Below are 17,435 nucleotides of genomic sequence, written 5' to 3'. Positions count from 1 at the left end.
AATACTGCATGAACACACTACCCATATCTTTAGAATATATGGAGGAAATTATCTCTCTTCTGAGCACTGCTAAAGCTGCTGTCCAAAAATCAGCAGAACTGCCATTTGCTAGTATTACAAATTGAAGGTCTCCAGTTACCTGGCATTTCAGGAACAATCCCTATTTTTGGGGGGATTGTGTAGAAAACGAGTGAGGGAATCAGTTATTCAGAGCCAGGTGAGTATCACTGGGAGTCAGATGCCTGCCAGTTCTCCTCCACATGGAGCTGATCAGAGTAAACCCACATTTGCAGGGTTTAAAGTCAGCACTTGATCTTTAAATACATTTCCCTGTAGTTATCAAGTCTTGGTATCCTAATTACCTTGCACTGCATTTGTCAATATTTCCAGAGTCTGTCCTTCTCTCCAGTTTCCCATGGAACAAGGTTATCTAATCTGTCTCTCATTTGCCACCTAGGGACGCCAGCACGTTTGGACTCTCCCTGTAGCAAAGCTGTATGACAGCGTGTACTCTTTCCGCGTGGCCGTGCCGGTAAGCCTTTTCAAACGGCAGCGTGGCAAAAGACAAATAGCATTTGATCCGAAAGAAGTTCCTCTATCAACCTCCTTTGTTTCTCTTTTGCAGGGTTTTGCTAGCTGCTCAACAGACCGTTACTTTGCTGGAATGTTTTTTACTGATTACTACTTCTACTTTTATCGGCAGTGTAATTAAAATGCTGCCAACTATTCTGTTCTTTGGGGAAAAGATGAGGAAACACCTAATGTGAAAAAGAGACTTGAAAATAATCCTGGATGTTTTTTGAACCTCTTTCTGGGTTGTATGGGACTTTCTTGGGTTTTTTTTCACTTTTAAATTAAAAAAAAAAGTAGAAAAATAAAGTGTTGACAGCAACCATAGCTCTGCATTTCCAGAAACTGTTTCTAAAAAGACACGAGGTAATGGAGTACATGGTGTTGTTGGGGTGGAGTGGGAGCTTCAAAGCTTATTAGAGAAGCTTTCCCATTGAGTTACAAGGTGCAGAATGACTTCTGTCTTTCTAAACTCCTCAGAGTCTGGGTGTGGTTGGATCCAATCTTAGCCCCAGACTTGGTCAACGGTTTGAGTCTAAGGAATTATGGACATGTGATTGAACCTTTGTACAATTTTGTCATGCAGAATTAAGGATGGCAAGCCAGATCTATAAAAATTAATGATTTATTATGATAAATGCTTAGACAAAAAGATCTTAACTAGAATTACTACATGGTATGGAAGCTAACACTACTAATATAGTATATGATAATGTACTATATTAAAGCAATGATATTAAAGTTATCAAAAAAGAAACAATTATTGAGTAGAGATCACTGTTACTCACCCAGACCAATGATTGTGGGCAAACATCTTTAGCTCACCTTAGGAGGCATCCCCACCCAAGGGAGGAATCTTCACACACGCTCCAGGAAGAAGTATGCTAGAAATCCCTGACATTTGGCACTTTTATTTTATATATATATATATATATATATAAAGTGGTACTCTTATAGTATAAAGTGGTTCACTGTCAGTCATATGTCCCCATATGGTTATGGAGAAGTCAGCTGTGTCAGCTCAGCATCTTTAGATAACGATACTTTACAATATCTGCCACACCTTCACCTCACTACCAGGATGTTTAACTTTGGAGTTGATGAGTCAGATTTGGTTTTGTGAAAATCAGCCCCAAAAGCAGCATGACACCTCCTCTCAGTTCAGCAATGTAAGCTCTGAAAAATTTGCATTGCTCAAGTCTTTACTGCATCCCAGACAGAGGGATGCAGTAAAGACTTACACATCCTGCTACAGATGTGTAAATAAAATGATTGTCTGGATCATAGAGAAGTTATATGATATTGTATGTACAGCAGACAAGAGCAAATGGGTAGGAACACTGCTGAGCTGGGATAACCTTCAGTTTTCAGAAAATGGAAAGATGATTAAATGTTATTTATTTATTCCATTATTATTTATCTATTTATTATTCCTTTGCAATAAGGAAACCTTATTCTGTCCTATAGGCATACATCTTTTTTTAGAATCTGCTGCCCTTTTTTAGATATAAATCCATTTCTGTTTTTGCTAACAGAACCAAAACTCTAAAAAAGAAATGTGGCACTCAGCAAATCCCCTCTAAAATAAGTGTAAGTCAGGGAACAACAGGTCAATTCAGTTGTCTAAGTGTTTCCATTTCAGAAAGCACTCCCATCATTACCACCACAGCTGTGTGATTTAACAACACTACTGCTATTTCAATGAGTTATATTTTAGCTGCCTTTTTTTTTGCCCCCTGAAACAGGAATGAACTCTTTACTCCTAAATTCAGGTCACATTTTTTCTTGGTGTTTGTGATTTGTGTTGGTATGATAAAAGAATAGAAATACTGAAAAGAAGAATGTCTTGCCTTCATGGCTTTCTGAGTTGCATATGGATACACACCTGCATGGGAAAATTCTTTCTATTTATATTTAGGAAATGCATTTTTAAGGATAAGCTATTCAAATGAAATTTTACATTAGTTGCTCAGAAAGAAATCAGATATAATAATCAACTAAAGTGCAAATAGTGTTGCAGGGTATGTTTAGATCAATCCTTTTTTTGTGTAGAGAAGAGAAAGTAAATATAATAGACTGACTGTAGACTTAAAGATTTATGATGTGAAAGCTACATTTGAACAAGTGTCCTCTGAATGAAATTATTTAGCAGTGAAAGCGAAACATTAGGAAGAAAAATGGATGTCTAAAAAAGACCTTGCTGCAGTCTTTGTAAACACCAGTGTGCCTTGATTATATATTTATTGCCTGACAATGTGATGGGAGAATTTAATTTCTTTCTCTGCCTTAATTTGGCATTTCTTTTGTGGCTATTTTGGGATTTCCTTTAAGAATCTCCTTCTCACTGTTTTTTTTTTTAGATGCATGTGCTTAGTTGGGGTCAATTGCAGTGTCTGGCTTCTTTTCCTTAAATGACTCATTTATTTGACCTTGTATGTGTAAGGGTTTTTTTTTTGTGGTGTGGACTTTTTTTTTTTCCTGGGAATTATTTGTGGTGTAAACCACTGTTCTATAATATTCCAGAGATGAACTGGTGTTGGAACCCTAGATACAAAATAATCAGAAATTTGTGCCTTTAATTTTTTGTAGTCCATACTTGAGGGTAGAGTCAACCAGGCACAGATGATACCATGTGCATTTTGAACAAAAATTCTACTTTTTTTAGGCTCACCTGGTTTTCATCACACTATTCTGGATTGTAATTCCCTTCCCAGTGGCACAGAGCACTGCAGGAGAATATAAACTCTTAAGTGTTTCCTGTCTTTAAAAGGGTTTCTGTAATTAGAGTCTAGGCTGAGGTGCATCTGGGATAGCAACTATTTTGTTTCTTAAAAAGCTTGTGGTGATTCAATTACACATCAGTTTGCCCATTTAAGAATTTCCAACTTGTTCTCTAGTCTTGTCATTTGTTTGTAGTAAGATACTGTTGAAGATTTAATTCAGGTTTAAGGTGACGTGTGGCCGTATGAAGGCTGTGTTCTAACACATCTGAGATAACAAATATCAATCTTGGCAAAAGCTAGGGAAGACCTAGCAGAAATTAAATACTTGGTGTTAAAAGAACTGTGGCTGGGTGCTGTTTACCTGCTTCCTGGGGTTAGACTGTGACATGGCCCCACCTGAAGCCCAGTGAGTGACTGGCCTACACAACCAGATTTTGATCCATTTTGGACTGGAAATATAGAAGCTCTAGGAATGACTCTCACTCCACTAACTGCCAAGCCTTCACTTTACTGTGTTTGGGGAAGTGGAACTCATCTTGACAGCACTGGACTGGTGACATTCCTGGCCTCCTGCTCTCTTTCTCCCTTGTATGGCATTGAACTAGAACTACCAGGGAAAAGAATACCACAGGAAAAACAAGGCCAGCAGCATTTTCCATCCTGTGCAGCCAAAGGAAGTATGGATTGACCTTTCCAAATGAATAGGTTTTAAAAAGTTTAGGCATGTCTGTTGCTTTTTTGGTTTTGGGGTTTTTTTTTTCCATTTCTGTGTCCTCAGTAACAAAGTTACGACATTTTTTAATAGTGGTCATTCTAAGTTGAAAGAATTTTTGTGAATACTGAATAATGAATTAATAATGGTTTACGTAAATTCTACTTGGAACAGGAAATTCTCTTTCCCTTATCTATTTTTACCACAATGTGGTTGTAGGAGACCTTCAGACATCCATCACTGGAATAAGTCTGCCTAATTTAGGAGGGAGCTGAGGCAAGGCAAACTGCCAGGCTGTGTGAAAGTCACAGCTGTAAGCTGCAGAAGGCAAATGCAGGGCTAGAATGGGGTGATCTTGTGCCATCTGATCTGGGTTTCAAACCATGCTGTGCATACCAAGAACATGATGTGGCACTTCATGTTTGTACTTGACTGTAACACAAATTACTTCTCTGTGCTTTTTCTGAGTTTGATCTAGCAGTGGCAGCAGCATTTGAAGTAAGAGCCAGAGATCACTTCAAAGCCCAGTGCATTGAGCCAAGAGGCTTTGAAGGCAGAAAATCCTGCACGGCCACTTCATGGAAACCAAGGACAAGGCAGAAGAGCAGAATGAGCCGTTCTGAGGTGTGAGCTTGCAGCTGGAATTGCTGATGGCCTTTGGCACATCTGTGGACAGCTGTGAGCAAAGAGGCATTTTGGTCTCACCACAGCTCAGTTCGAGTGACTCTTGTTCAGAAGATGCCTGGTAGGTAGTGAGGAGGCTGCCTGGTGACAAGATGTGAGCCCACCCTGAGAAGTTAGCAATCCCAAAACTGGGTTTGCTGTTTGTTTTTCTGCATAGCACATGTCTGAAGGGAGACCTGGGGGTGAGCTTTTTATTAAGTCCTGATTATCTACATTTTTCTAGGATTTTAGCTTGCTTTATAAAATCAGAAAAATACTTTCATTAAGATTTGCTGTTGGGTTAAATTCTGCTCACAGTACAAGTCCCTCACTCAGGAGTCACTGACTTCTTGAACTACAAATCTGTTGAACAGAACCAGAGCCAATCTATCTGCAAAATGCAAACCTGATTTTGAGTGCTACAATGTGTTTTAAATAAGCCAGCTCATTTTAGGTATAGAAACTACTTTCAAAATACACAGAAAATTAATCTTTTTTTTTTTCAGTTGCAGTGCTGTAAGACTTTTATATGATCTGTAGCTTTATATGAAGACATGGCTTTTATATGTGACATTATAGTATACTTGGAAGCTTTGAGCAACTGATGGAAACTCATTATAAGGAATCATTTACTGATCTTGCTTTCTTCTTGCAGTAATTCTATTGATGTCCCAAATAAATTGTGCTACAGAGAAATAATGTATTTCAGATTGGTGTCCTGTATCACTGATAGTCTGTCACTGCAAAAATCCCAGCTGGTCTGCTGGCTTTTGTGGATTGCTCCTCCTCAAGATGTTTGCTTCCTCCCATGTTCCCTACATGCTGGACAAGGCAAAAGGCAGGACTGGCTTTGATTTGAGCTTTTCCCATACTGATAGTGTATAACTGGGTGCTCCCTCACACAGGGATTTCTTACTTGCCTTTGGAAATATTAAATTGTTCCTATCTGTTTCTTTCTGTGGGCACAAGTTTTGTATTTTTCAACTTTCTGGCTTCAGATTTTCTTGCATCTTAAAGAAACATTTTTTGCCTGAGCCTCCATCAAATTTGATTGTAATTGGTCAACACCTTAAAATTATTAGGAAGCAGAACAGTGAAGCTGATCATATTAGCTTGTGAGATTGATGTTGGGTTAAAAGCCAGGATTTAGTTCATCCCAGACAAAAGAATCTCGAGTAATGTCTCTCAGGTTTCTTAAGGGAGATGCTTCTTTTTGAAACAGGATATGTGAGAAGTTTTAGTTCGTAGCTCCAAAGCTTTGGATAACATCTGTGGCACAAGGAGGCTGGGATGCAGTCCTGCTCCTCTGTAGACCTGGGACCACTGATGAAGCCTTCATGCCCCCACTGCTCACTAATAAAACTTTGCTAATTGTGTTTTTACTTCATGAAGGGGAAGAGGATTTGGAAGTGAGTCAGTGTTGTAAGGGTAAATGAATCAGGCACACTGAGATGCTCAGATGTGTCAGGATTATGAATATCTTGTATTAATCAAACAGGTCCTGTTTTAGTAAAACCATGATCTCAGCATTTTAAAAAAATCAGGCCCAGTGAGGAGTGTACTAGGCCTAGACTTAGCTTTTCAGCTTGAATGCTTTGATTCTGGCATGTTAATTCAATATCTTTCTTAAGCTACAGAAATATTATTTCTGCAGAAAATGTATGAATGGGTTTTTTTCTGTACAGTGGGGATCAAGTAATTGAAAGAAACTGTTTTCACTGTTACACTTCCACACCCCCTCCTCTGCACTTATGCATGCATAGTATTTGTGAAATTCTTCTAATATGGACAGAATAATTTTAATTAACATCTGCAAACCATCACATAATACCTGGAGCGGCAGTTGCTGGCTATGAGTCATGCATTTAGCTGAAAGAACTGTGCTTTCTAAGGAAAGGCCAAGGCATAAGTATGTCCCAGAGCTAGATCAGGTATATTTGTCCAGTGACTTGCTTCCCCTCCTGCTCATCTCTGGGCCATGCTGGCAGGTGGTCAGGAGCAGCCTGGCTGATGCTCCCAGGGCACTGTGGGTATTGCCTGGAACCTCACTGAAATTCAAGACCTGTAATGGCACTTCAGTTAGTCCTAGTGTGTCTTGTCTAGGTACAGTGCAGTAAAAGAAGTCTAGGTACATGCACTCACAGCACTTTGGGCACTGATTTCCTCATAAGCCTAGTTTCCTCTCCCCTCTTCAGCTTCACCAAATAGCATGTTTTCTGTCAAAACAGCCCATGAACGAACATTTTCAGTGCAAACCCTGTACTCAAAAGAGCAGGTTTTGCGCTGGCAATCCTGACCCAATTTTAACTCTGGTTGCCATGGTGCTCTGCGGGCTGGGTGGCCGGCGGGGCAGGCTGATGTGGCAATGGCACACAAGCCTTTTGTTGCTCCTTGGCCAGGGTCCAGCCAGCTTGTTTTCCCCCTTCTCCCTCCACCCCACAGCAGCTGGCAGCAGCCTACATCTGCTGATCAGGAGCAGTGGTCAGGCTGCAGCCTCTGATGCCTCTCTTGGTCTGTGTCTTGCAGGAGGCACCTTCTCCCAGGCTCCCAAAGCTGTTCCTCTGCAGGCCAGAAGTCCCATCCTTTGGCTGCATACCCCTCTATTGGATAAGCCTTCATCTTCCTGCTCCTGGGTTTTAAGCAGGCTCCCTCTCCTCATCCCTCACTTGTTGCTTTCCAGACATCCTGTGTCCTGCTTTACCCCCTCCAGAAAAGGAACTCATCACAATGCTTTTAAAGGATGAGATCTAAAATGGGTCATCTTCTTAGGAACTGGTGGAAAGTGACTTCTATGAACAGGATTTGAAACAAAACTCATTATTTTAAAGGCAGATTTTAAAATTTCTAGTTGATGTTAAATGTATCACAATTGCCTACATGCAGTAATAGAAGCACAGGATTTGCAAATATGAGTTTAATGTTAATTTAGCTGGTAGATAGTCTGCAGGGTAATCAGTGCTTTGCATTTTTCATTCAATCTTAATGTTACACTTTGCCTTCCACAACATAATCCAAACCACAGACCAGCTGGCTGTTCCGCTTTTTATTAATCTTCATGGTTTTGCCCTGGAATTATGAAGTGGTCATGGTCTATCACGAAGGAAATCTGCTGGGCCAGAATGCAATATTTACAAGTTGAGATTTCTGCCTAAAGCATGTTGCTGATTCCTAAAATAAGTTGTGTCCTGACTGCTTTATTATATCTGCAGAGTTTGACATGAATTTGGAACAAAGCTCTTTGGTAAATTACTTACTAATAATTCATTATGCATTTGGATGACACATTTTCTCACTGAAAACCTAGATTAAGAGAATATCATTAGGGAGTGAAGGTGACAGAGGACTTTTGTTGTCAGTAGGCCTAATCCTGCATTTTGGAGGCACAGAGTCATGCAAGTTCTTCCTGTGGACCCTCATGACCTTTACCTTGATGGTAGAGGCAGAATGGTTGGGGTCAGGGTAGTGCTGCAAGGAGGAATATCAGGGGTTCCTCAAGATGCACAGCAAAGGGACATGAATAATTCTCAAACTGGAGGTGATGGAGCAGCAGGAAGGATACTCCCAAAATTAGCCCGAAAGCTGCTGGGACACAGTTTTGATCTTCCATCCTCTGTAAAATTCCTTGCACAAAGGATGTTTGTTCAGACTTGGTGAGATAGACCCCAAACAAGTAATGTGCTCTGTGTGTTGTTGCTTTTTTTGTAAATAACTATTTGATCACAGTGAATTGAATTTTTAACAAATTTGATGTGATGATTAGGCAATCACTTTGGCATGTATTTTTTCAATTATCTCTTGTTAACAAAATGAGGCAGTAGCTAAGCATGATCTATATTTTCTGACTTCTCACAGTGTTAATTAAAGACTGAATATTCTTGCTAATGTGTTTGAATGTCTTTACATCTAGTGGTGGTTATAATGGTTATGTCCTGTAGTTATGCCCCCCATACATGGACCAAGACCCTACACTTAAGGGAGATACTCTGAAAATGTTGTACAGGGAGACAGATCTGCTTTCAGGGCTTTGCTGCAGTCTTTCCTTCCCTGCTCTGTTGCTGTTGGGGACTGTGTCAGTGCATACCTTTGGGCAGAAAGAACACAATGTGATGATGCCCATAAACATTGTCTACTGATACCTCAGGATTTTGCTGCAGGGGGCTCAGTTTTGTGTAAGCCTTACTTTTTTATTCCCATAGTTGAATTTAACTGCAAACACACATTTTTACTACTCAGAGTACATTTCCTTTTGGATTTAGTATCATTGCTGTAGGGGGATACAGTATGGGTAAATGAAGGTGATATAGAAGGTAATCTTATCCCCCAATGAGTTGCAGCTGGACCAATTACTAAAGATTAGAAGCAGGCCTGATCTTAACAGGCCACACCTGTAGCCAATGAGAACAAGTGGTATAAAAGAGTAGATTGGTGGGGTCTGGAGTCAGAGAACTGTGATGATTGCTGTAAGGACCAGGAACAGTCAGTGCTTAGAGGAGCTGCCTGTGAGAAGCATCGAGGAGGACGAAGCTCTGGCAATATGAAATCCTTGCACTACAATGCTAGAACTCATGCTATCTAAGACAACAAACACATTGCCATCTGCTTTGAGCTTTAGCAAGGGGATGTGAGATGTGCAGGCTGAAGAGTCAAGGCCCCAGATTTTTCTGGAAGGTTTTCTTTCACTCTGAGGAATGATATGCTTCAGCTCACCATGTCTCTCACCAGTGCAGGGGTATCCACCCTACAGCAGAGTAGGACAGAGATGGGCCAGGAAGACCTGAAATAGCTGCAGCATTAAACCCATGGCCTGCCAGATACCAAGGAGAATGAAGTTTTCTCTGAGCCAGGTCTGCTCTGACTTGGGCAGCTGAGCACAAGCTTTATCTGTGAATGGAGTTGTTCTCTAAATTACTGCAGGTGTTGTAAGCTTTTATTGGGCACTCTTTCTGCAAACTCATGATTCCCAGTTTCTAGACTGCTTGGGAGTCTGCTGCAACCTTATGATTTTGCAGTTTTAAAGTTTAAGATGCAATTTCTTTTTCTTCCTTTGGAGGGTCTGGGCTGCAAAAAAAGTGACTTCCTGTCTTTCCAGGAATTTATTTCAGTCAGTTTTTTGGGAAGTAATAATAGTTTTCTGATTTCTCCAGGCAAAAAACTTCCACTAGTGACTTTTTCAGGTAACCTTATTGCTGCTAGGGTGCTGGTGAGCATTGCTTGGCTGGCTGCTGAAGGCTCATGGGCACTACTTAAAAAAACAAACTATGAAAGCTACTGTGGGACAGGTTAATTGCCTTGGTTTTACCCTCGTGACTGTTCAGCTCTTACTTTCAGTGGACTTTTGCCATCTCAGATATTCTCTTTACTAAAGTGCACATAACAGCTGGGCTCTGGCTGCTGAGGTGGCTGTAGTGGTATTCAGATCCTTCTCTCCCTCTGTAGCCTCCTGAGTTCCCATCTAGCTTCCCCCTACAGTATCATGGCTGAAGCAGTACTGGTTATCCTCTTGCCAGTTTTTTTATCACTTTCCTAGGCGATCTACTTGCTTTAAGGATTTGACTATTGCCTTGTCTCTTGGTAACTAAAATCCCAAAATTAAAATTCTTACCTTTATCTTCCAGAAATGTTCAATGGGCTTGGGATGTCTCTGCTGGCTTTTGTGTTTCTCCTTCCTTCTGAGCCATCACTTTTGTCCCATGCTTTCTCATGTAAATCCCTCTTTCAGGTCACTATTTCCTACAAATACTAACCTAAACCATCAAATGCTCAGCCATGCTACCAAATATATACTTTGTGAGCTTTCATACCACAGTTTTGGTGTTTTTTGACATCTTCTGTGCTTGTGATGATCTTACTGACTTCAGCCTGTGCTCCAGGCAGCACTGATGGGCCTCTGGGAACATATTCCAGACCTCCAGGTGCGTTATCTGCACCTGCTCCTGGGCACAGAGCACAAGCTGGACACTTCACAAGCAGAAAATACAAAAAAAAAAAAAAAAAAGACTAGAAGTGCTTAACTAAAAGAATGGAAACCTCTCTGTTTCTGCTTCACTTTACTGTCCCTTAAGGATTTATTTTTGCTTTAAGTTGTGTGGTTATATGTGTTTTTCAAGACAACAAAGAGTGATATGAGGAATCTCATTTAATCCATCTGTCTTGGCAAGGTTTAGTTTCCTTGCTTCTGTTCAGACAGCTACCAAGAACCATATCCCCTGTGTTTACTTATTTAAACCGAATTAGGTATGATGGTTACACAAATCTAAACAAAAATGGTCTGGGTATACAAGAAGCAACAATGTTCTGTTTCTGGAATAAGATATATGTAGAAATTTTTTTTTTCAAAGTAGAAATAATTTAAAAAATCAGAATCTGTCAAAGTCAAGCACATTAAAGCAGATGGCTGAAAGAGGACCCATATGCCGTACATAGTATACGATTTTCTTTCTCTTCTAGGTCTGCCCTCTGAGAGATGAAAAACTACAAGGGCTGAAACTGAAAGCATCATTAAATGTTAATCTGCTGGGGCTTCCTTAGTGCTAGCGAGGTCAAGCTCTGCTGCAGAGCACGGTGACAGATGGAGCATCCTCTGTGAAATCCCCGCGAGCTGCCAAACGCCGCGGAGAGCCGCGTGGCTCCGTGCCTGTGCCCGAGCTCCGACCGCGCTCCCCGGCAGCTCCGGGGCTGGAGGCGCTCCCAGGGTCCCCCGTGCACGAACACTGGCACGGGTGGGTCGTGCGGACACCGAGTCAGGGAGGATGGCCTTTAGATTAGGGCCAGTAATGAGCTTTCTGCCTCTGTGAGCATATTGTAACCTGCAGGCAGGAAAATGCGGTGTTTGAAAATGGTTTGCCCTGGCGTAGCGCTGAGCTGGGGATCTCTAAATCCCTCTGAAGGGCAATGTCCCTGCTGAGCCTGGTTCCTGCGTTTTTCATCGTCTCGTGTTAGAAAGGCTCACGTCTTGGAGACATGTTTGCAAAATTAAGTTGAAAGGTGAGTGACAGCCTTAAGGGCTTTTCACATAAACGTATAAAGCTATGTGCAGCTTTGGCAGAAGAACAAGGTTTTGCATGGTCTGCAGATACACCTTCTTGTGACCAGGCTCCTTGCATTGCTGCACTTTTGGCATCACCGCTTTGTAACTCGCTAGCTAATTTAGTCATGAAGCTGCTGACAGGAAAACAAACCAGCTGAGTTCCTCCCTGAAGCTTTGGCTCAGCAAAAATGGAAACAATACCCAAATCAATGCCCGCCCCAGCTGCTTTTTGCCAAAGTCCTTTGCAGTGGAGGAGCTGAGACTGCTCCCCGGGGCTGCCAGGGCAGACGCCGTGCATTAGGACCTGTCTGCTCTCGTTCAGCAGGGAGATAACATGAGCACCAGTTCAATGTGACCTCCCCCAGTGGCGCTGCACACAGTTGTATGCAAGCCTCATCCTCTGCTACACTCTGCTGCAGTGTAAGCCTGTGCCATAGGAGCGAGTGTTCAGCTCCGTGGGGCTTTCCAGGGAGAAGTGGGCGAGTGGGCTAGAAGCTCCTCCGAAAATACTAGCGAGGTCTCTACAAATATTGCTGATGAGCCCTGCAGCAGTTTAACTAGTGAGCCTTCACAACTTGTAAAAACTCTCCTAACATTTCCATCAAGGATTAGGGAAAGAATAGCCCTCTTGACTCCTTAGGAGAGGTCTTCTGACATCCGCTGCAGGGTAATGGTGGTCCTTACCACAGAGTCTGTAAGCATGAGTCTCACTCTGGGAATCTGGGCAGGACACCTTATGTCAGCCCGAGTATTGAATGGAATCATGTATAATTTTCCGGGTGATCCAAGTTAAACATCAATTCCCACACCACTAAGTGATTCATTGGTGGTTTTCTTCTTGCTTGCATTGCCTGTATCTGAGCTCTGAGCCAGAGAGTGCATCAAGGTGACTTCTGTGGGGCACAAGGGCCACTGGGAGCCACCTCAATCCTCCACGAGAAAAGCCACTCCCAATACCAACCATTAGCCTTGCCTGTGAGATACAGCAACTCTTCTCTGTTTTCCATATTGTGGGTGCTTTTTCCTTTGTTAATAAGGATTGGTGTTGTGTTATTTTGGCCCATTCTTTTTTGCTTTTCTTAATGAGTTCCTGTAAGGAGCCTTGTTTAGGCAAACAAAATTTGAAGTGTAAACTTTAGAAATATCTAACACACATATATTTTTGGCAGGACTGAAGCACAGAAAAGAGGGAACAGATAAACTGACAGATGGAAAGAGATACATCTGAAGGAATTTATCCATGAAGGGGCCTCTTTAACGTATGAGGCTGCTTTGTACTCACTACCTTTGCTTTCATTTGGATTATGACGTCAAAATAACTGAAATACCTGAAGCACAGACAGTCATACTTAAAGGAAATGACACATTTATGACAAATTAACCATTTCCCTGCTTGAGGAGAAAGTACCTTAGGCACAAGCTAGATGGTGCTAGAGCATATGGCTAAGATGCTCCTCACCTAACAGCTGTGTGAAATTAAAATATGATAATCAAAACAGACTTTACTAAGAGAGCCTCTGCAGTGTTTGAGGCTTTTTAACACCTGGTTTTGTCTGCTGCTTTTGTTCTGACTGTATAAAAGTTGTTTCTGCATCCCTGAGCCTCTCAAAATGCCCTGTCAAATATATCAACTTACAGAAAATGCTCTTTGATATTCTTATTTTGAACTGATTAATACGGACAACCCTGCTCTGTGATTTGAAGTAAGGTCGGTTTTGTCTCCCTCTTTCACTTCTCTATTTGCATTACATCAGGAGAGCAGTCAGACATTCTGCCAAAGGGCAGTGCTGCTCGGCGTGGAGCTTGCAAAGAAAGATGGGCATTGTGGAGTAAGTGTTCAAAAGCATTCGTGGGACTGAAGGGCATAAATCCCATTGAAAACCAGTGGGAGCTGTACATAGGAGTTTCCTGTGCTGCAGAGCTTCCCCCAGCATGCTTATGTCTGTACATCTCCTGCTCAAACTTAGGGAAAAAAACACCCATGGCTGTGATTTAAATTATTAAGTGATTTTTAGAAGTTTTGACATGCTTAAAATATGAATTAGTTTGACCTGAGGAATGAAAGAATGTCACTTTTTCAGCTGTAACTACAGTCAAAAATTTGTGACCATAAATGTAGTCATGTCGTCAGAGGATCTGATAATGCCTCTGGGGCCTGTGCTGCTACTGTGCATTTTGATTGCACTTCAGGGGGATTTACCCCATGCAACAGAGCCCAGAGTGCCATTGATTGGAAGTATGCATTTGCTTCAGAGCAGAAAGGAAAGGGAAAAACTACCATGCAAGTTAAACAATTATAAATTATTTTTATTATTACACTTTTACAGATTTTGAAAAGCAAGATCTTTGCACTTTTTAAAGCACAGCCTATTAAGGGTTTAAGGTGCATATAACTTCATCCATGTAAGAAGCTGAACAGAAAACCAAGAGACCATTCACTTAGGTAACAATCCCATGCAATTTAAGGTTTCATATTTACTACCTTTGTTTGTAGTTGTACAACTTTATCAGTGTGTGGCAGACCCAGTAATATTGCTACACTGAAATGTGATGTGATGGACAGAGCACTGTATGGTGAGTCAGGAGGCGTTTCTCCAGGCTCTTCCCTTGACTTGCCATAAGATATTCTGCAGGACTTAGTCTGTGCTATTCTTCACCTACAAAACACTATAAAAATGTTTTCCTAGCCACATAGAGTGCTGTGACATGTATGGGTCACTGCGTGTAGCAAAAGGAGTAAAACTGGAAAAGCTGAGTATGTTCTATGCATGCAAATATGCCCGGAGGTTAATAATTTAATTGGCAGAGTGCCCTATTTTTCTGGCTAATGGGCCTGTTTAGTGAGCTCCTGCAGTGCCTGACATGCTGGCCCGCTGCTGTTCACACACAGCTGTACATCTGGTGAGCTGAGCTGTGCTGCTTCATCTCTCAAAGCCCTTTGGTGAGTGTGTCAGAGCTGAGGTGATGCCTACATTCCCAAAGAGCTGTGCTTTTGTCTGAGGCTTGAGGTCGTGCTGGAAGTGGTCCATTCTGCAGTGTTCAAGGTGATGGGTGGGCACAGTGGGAAGCTGCTGTGATGTGTGGAAGAAACGGTGCTTGCAGAGCACTGGTGCTGCTCTCTGAGGTGTACACGTGGGAATATAGGTCAGTGAAACATCCAGAGGGGCTGCACAGCTGCAAAGGGCATGTTTACACAGACAGGGTGCAGATGGCAGGCTTGAGCTAGACAAACTGCTGCTGAGCAGCCTGGTGTGTCCCTGGGGAGGGAATGTCAGCACTCAGTGCCCAAGCCTGGTCCTCACCAATAGCTACAGTGCTTTGGCCCAGAGCAGCCCTCAGGCTGGCAGGGCTATTTTGTCTCTGGGGTGGGGTGTCATCTGTAACACAGGACTGTGGGGCATTAGAATTGCCCGTGGCTCCCCTGCAAGTCCTGGCAGGCCATGTGCCTGGTTCCTGGAACTTCACTGAGCTTCACCACAGTGAATGTGAGCAAGGTGAGGCTTGGGGGTCAGAGCCTGTATTGTCTGTGTTTTCCAGCTGTATCAGCTGATCTGACAGACATGGCCTTGGACTCACAAGCACTATTTCATGCCTGAAGCAGTGGCAGCCAGTTTTGCTCTCATGCAGGCCAAACCAGCTTCACTTGCATCAGCTGGTGAAGTATTTACAAGTTTGTACTATGAGGTGTCCCAGGTTTCGTGGTCCTTTTCTGCTTACGTGTGTGTGCAGCTTCTTGTAAAACTTCTTTACTCTTTGCTGTTTGTGTTTATTTGACTGCCATGATTACCCTGGTACCAATAGAAGCTGATGGATGAAGGGATTGAGAGCAGCCCTGTGGAGAAGGGCTTGTGGGGAGCTGGTGGATGAGAGCTGGAATACAGGCCAACAACGTGTGCCTGAAGCCTCAAAAGCTAAATATGTCCTGGGCTACATCCAAAGCAGCTTAGCCAGCAGGGCCAGGGAGGGGATTCTGTCCTCTGCTCTGCTCTGGTGAGACCCCACCTGGAACACTCCATCCAGCTCTGGGGTCCCCTGCACAGAAAAGACATGGACCTGTTAGAGGAAGTCCAGACTACAGCCACGAAAATGATCAGAGGGCTGGAGCAGCTCTGCTATGAGGAACAGCTGAGAGAGTTGGAGTTGTTCATCTGGGAAAAAAGAAGTCTCCAAAATCCAGGGAGACCTTCTTGCAGCTCTGTAATACCTATAGAGGGCTTATAAGGAAGATGGAGACAAACTGTTTGGTAGGACTTGTAGTGATAGGACAAGGTGTGATGGTTTTAAACTAAAAAGGGAAGGAAGAGGGTCTTTGTGATGAGGGTTGTGAAACGCTAGAACAGAGTCCCTGGTGCCCAAGTTTGGAAGGCACATGCAGCTCAGTAGGGAGTCCCTTTGTCGCTTAAGACTGTTGAAAGTTTTTGGTTTGAATGTTATAGGACACTAGCCAAGCAGACAAACTTGCCTTGCTCTATTGTTTTTTCCTCTGCAAAAACATGGAAAACACAGTACCTTGCATCTTTCTGGAGGAGAAATTAAGGCTGTGGGGAGAGAGTTTGCTGATTGTGGAAGCCAGATGTTCTCACTTGTCATTCAATGTGTCTCCCTGTCCATCTCAGAGTGAAGCTGCAAGGTTGTGTTCAGTCGCAGCCCTTCTGAGTTTGTTGCCTATACTGGTTTATGGAATAAACTCAATAAAACCTATTCTACATGTTTATTTTACCAGAAAACCTATTTGTTTGTGATATCACAACTGAGCATGTTCATGGATGTTTAATCCCATCCAGGATAAGGCAAAGATTTGCTCTACGGGGAATTTGAAGTCTAATGTTAGTTCTGCCTTAGCCTGGATTATGCAAGTGCCTACAAAAATTAATTTGGTGGTTTATTCCTGCTGAACAACTCAGGGTTTTCCATTAGGGACTCTAAGATTGTTCTTACCTAGTAATTAATTAAATCTTAATCACGTTTTTGCCAAAAGCAGTATATTTGGCTTGCAAGGGGGGAGAGCCCTCTGTATCTGTCTGTCCCTCCTCCTCCCAGTCGTGTTTGCCTTGTCTGTTTTTCAGTCTCTGACTCTGCAAACTGATACCTGGATCTGCTGTGCTTGAACAATCCCTGTGCCCCATCCTGCCAGGAGTTGTTTTGTTTTGTTCCCCTGGCATGCAGAGGAGGGAGGTTTTCCTTCCCAGGAATGACAGGCTTTCTCTGCCAGGAGCCATGGATGCACAGTGGGACTGGCACGGGGCCATGGTGTGCAGTACCTGCCTGCTGCCCAGCAGGGACATGTGCCTGACATCAGAGGGCTCCAGGCAGGAGGCCCTGCAGAGAGAGCTCCTGCTTTTCATCTTTTCATCCATCCCAAGGGATTTCCTGGAAGAGTTACCTTGGGAAAATGACTTCTGTCCTTGTAATAGCCAGCCTGGAAAACTGTACATGCGTGACAGAGCAGGGAAACTTGCTAGATTTAGGAAAAACATAGTGTGTAATGCAGTTTGCAGATGTATTTGTGTATGTTGTCCTGTTGTGTAATTAATCCCATATGTGTCCTACTCTGGATTCTGGTATCATATTTCTCTTTCCAGGACTTGAGTCCTTTCTTTGTTCTCCCCAACCCCACAGAATCACAGAATCAATGGAGTTAAAAAAGACCTTTGAGATCATCAAGTCCAACCTATGACATCACACCACCTTGTCAACAAGACCATGGCACTGAGTGCCATATCCAGCCTTTCCTTGAACA

General features: G+C 42.6%; 1 protein-coding gene across 1 annotated transcript in view; it reads left to right on the top strand.

Moving 5' to 3' along the window:
- MYRFL (myelin regulatory factor like) overlaps window positions 1–1,240 on the top strand; it is a 41,832-nt gene extending 40,592 nt beyond the window's left edge. Inside the window, exons 24-25 of the mRNA XM_059846929.1 lie at window positions 458–532; window positions 626–1,240. Of these exons, the coding sequence (XP_059702912.1) occupies window positions 458–532; window positions 626–712 (162 nt within the window). The 3' untranslated portion in view covers window positions 713–1,240. The remainder of the gene's footprint in view (window positions 1–457; window positions 533–625) is intronic.
- Window positions 1,241–17,435: the final 16,195 nt, after the last annotated feature.

This window comes from Haemorhous mexicanus, chromosome 5, assembly GCF_027477595.1.
Source record: "Haemorhous mexicanus isolate bHaeMex1 chromosome 5, bHaeMex1.pri, whole genome shotgun sequence".
In the NCBI taxonomy this organism is placed as follows: Eukaryota; Metazoa; Chordata; class Aves; order Passeriformes; family Fringillidae; genus Haemorhous; species Haemorhous mexicanus.
Note: the sequence above shows the minus strand (reverse complement) of the source record. Positions and strands in the feature narration are given on the sequence as shown.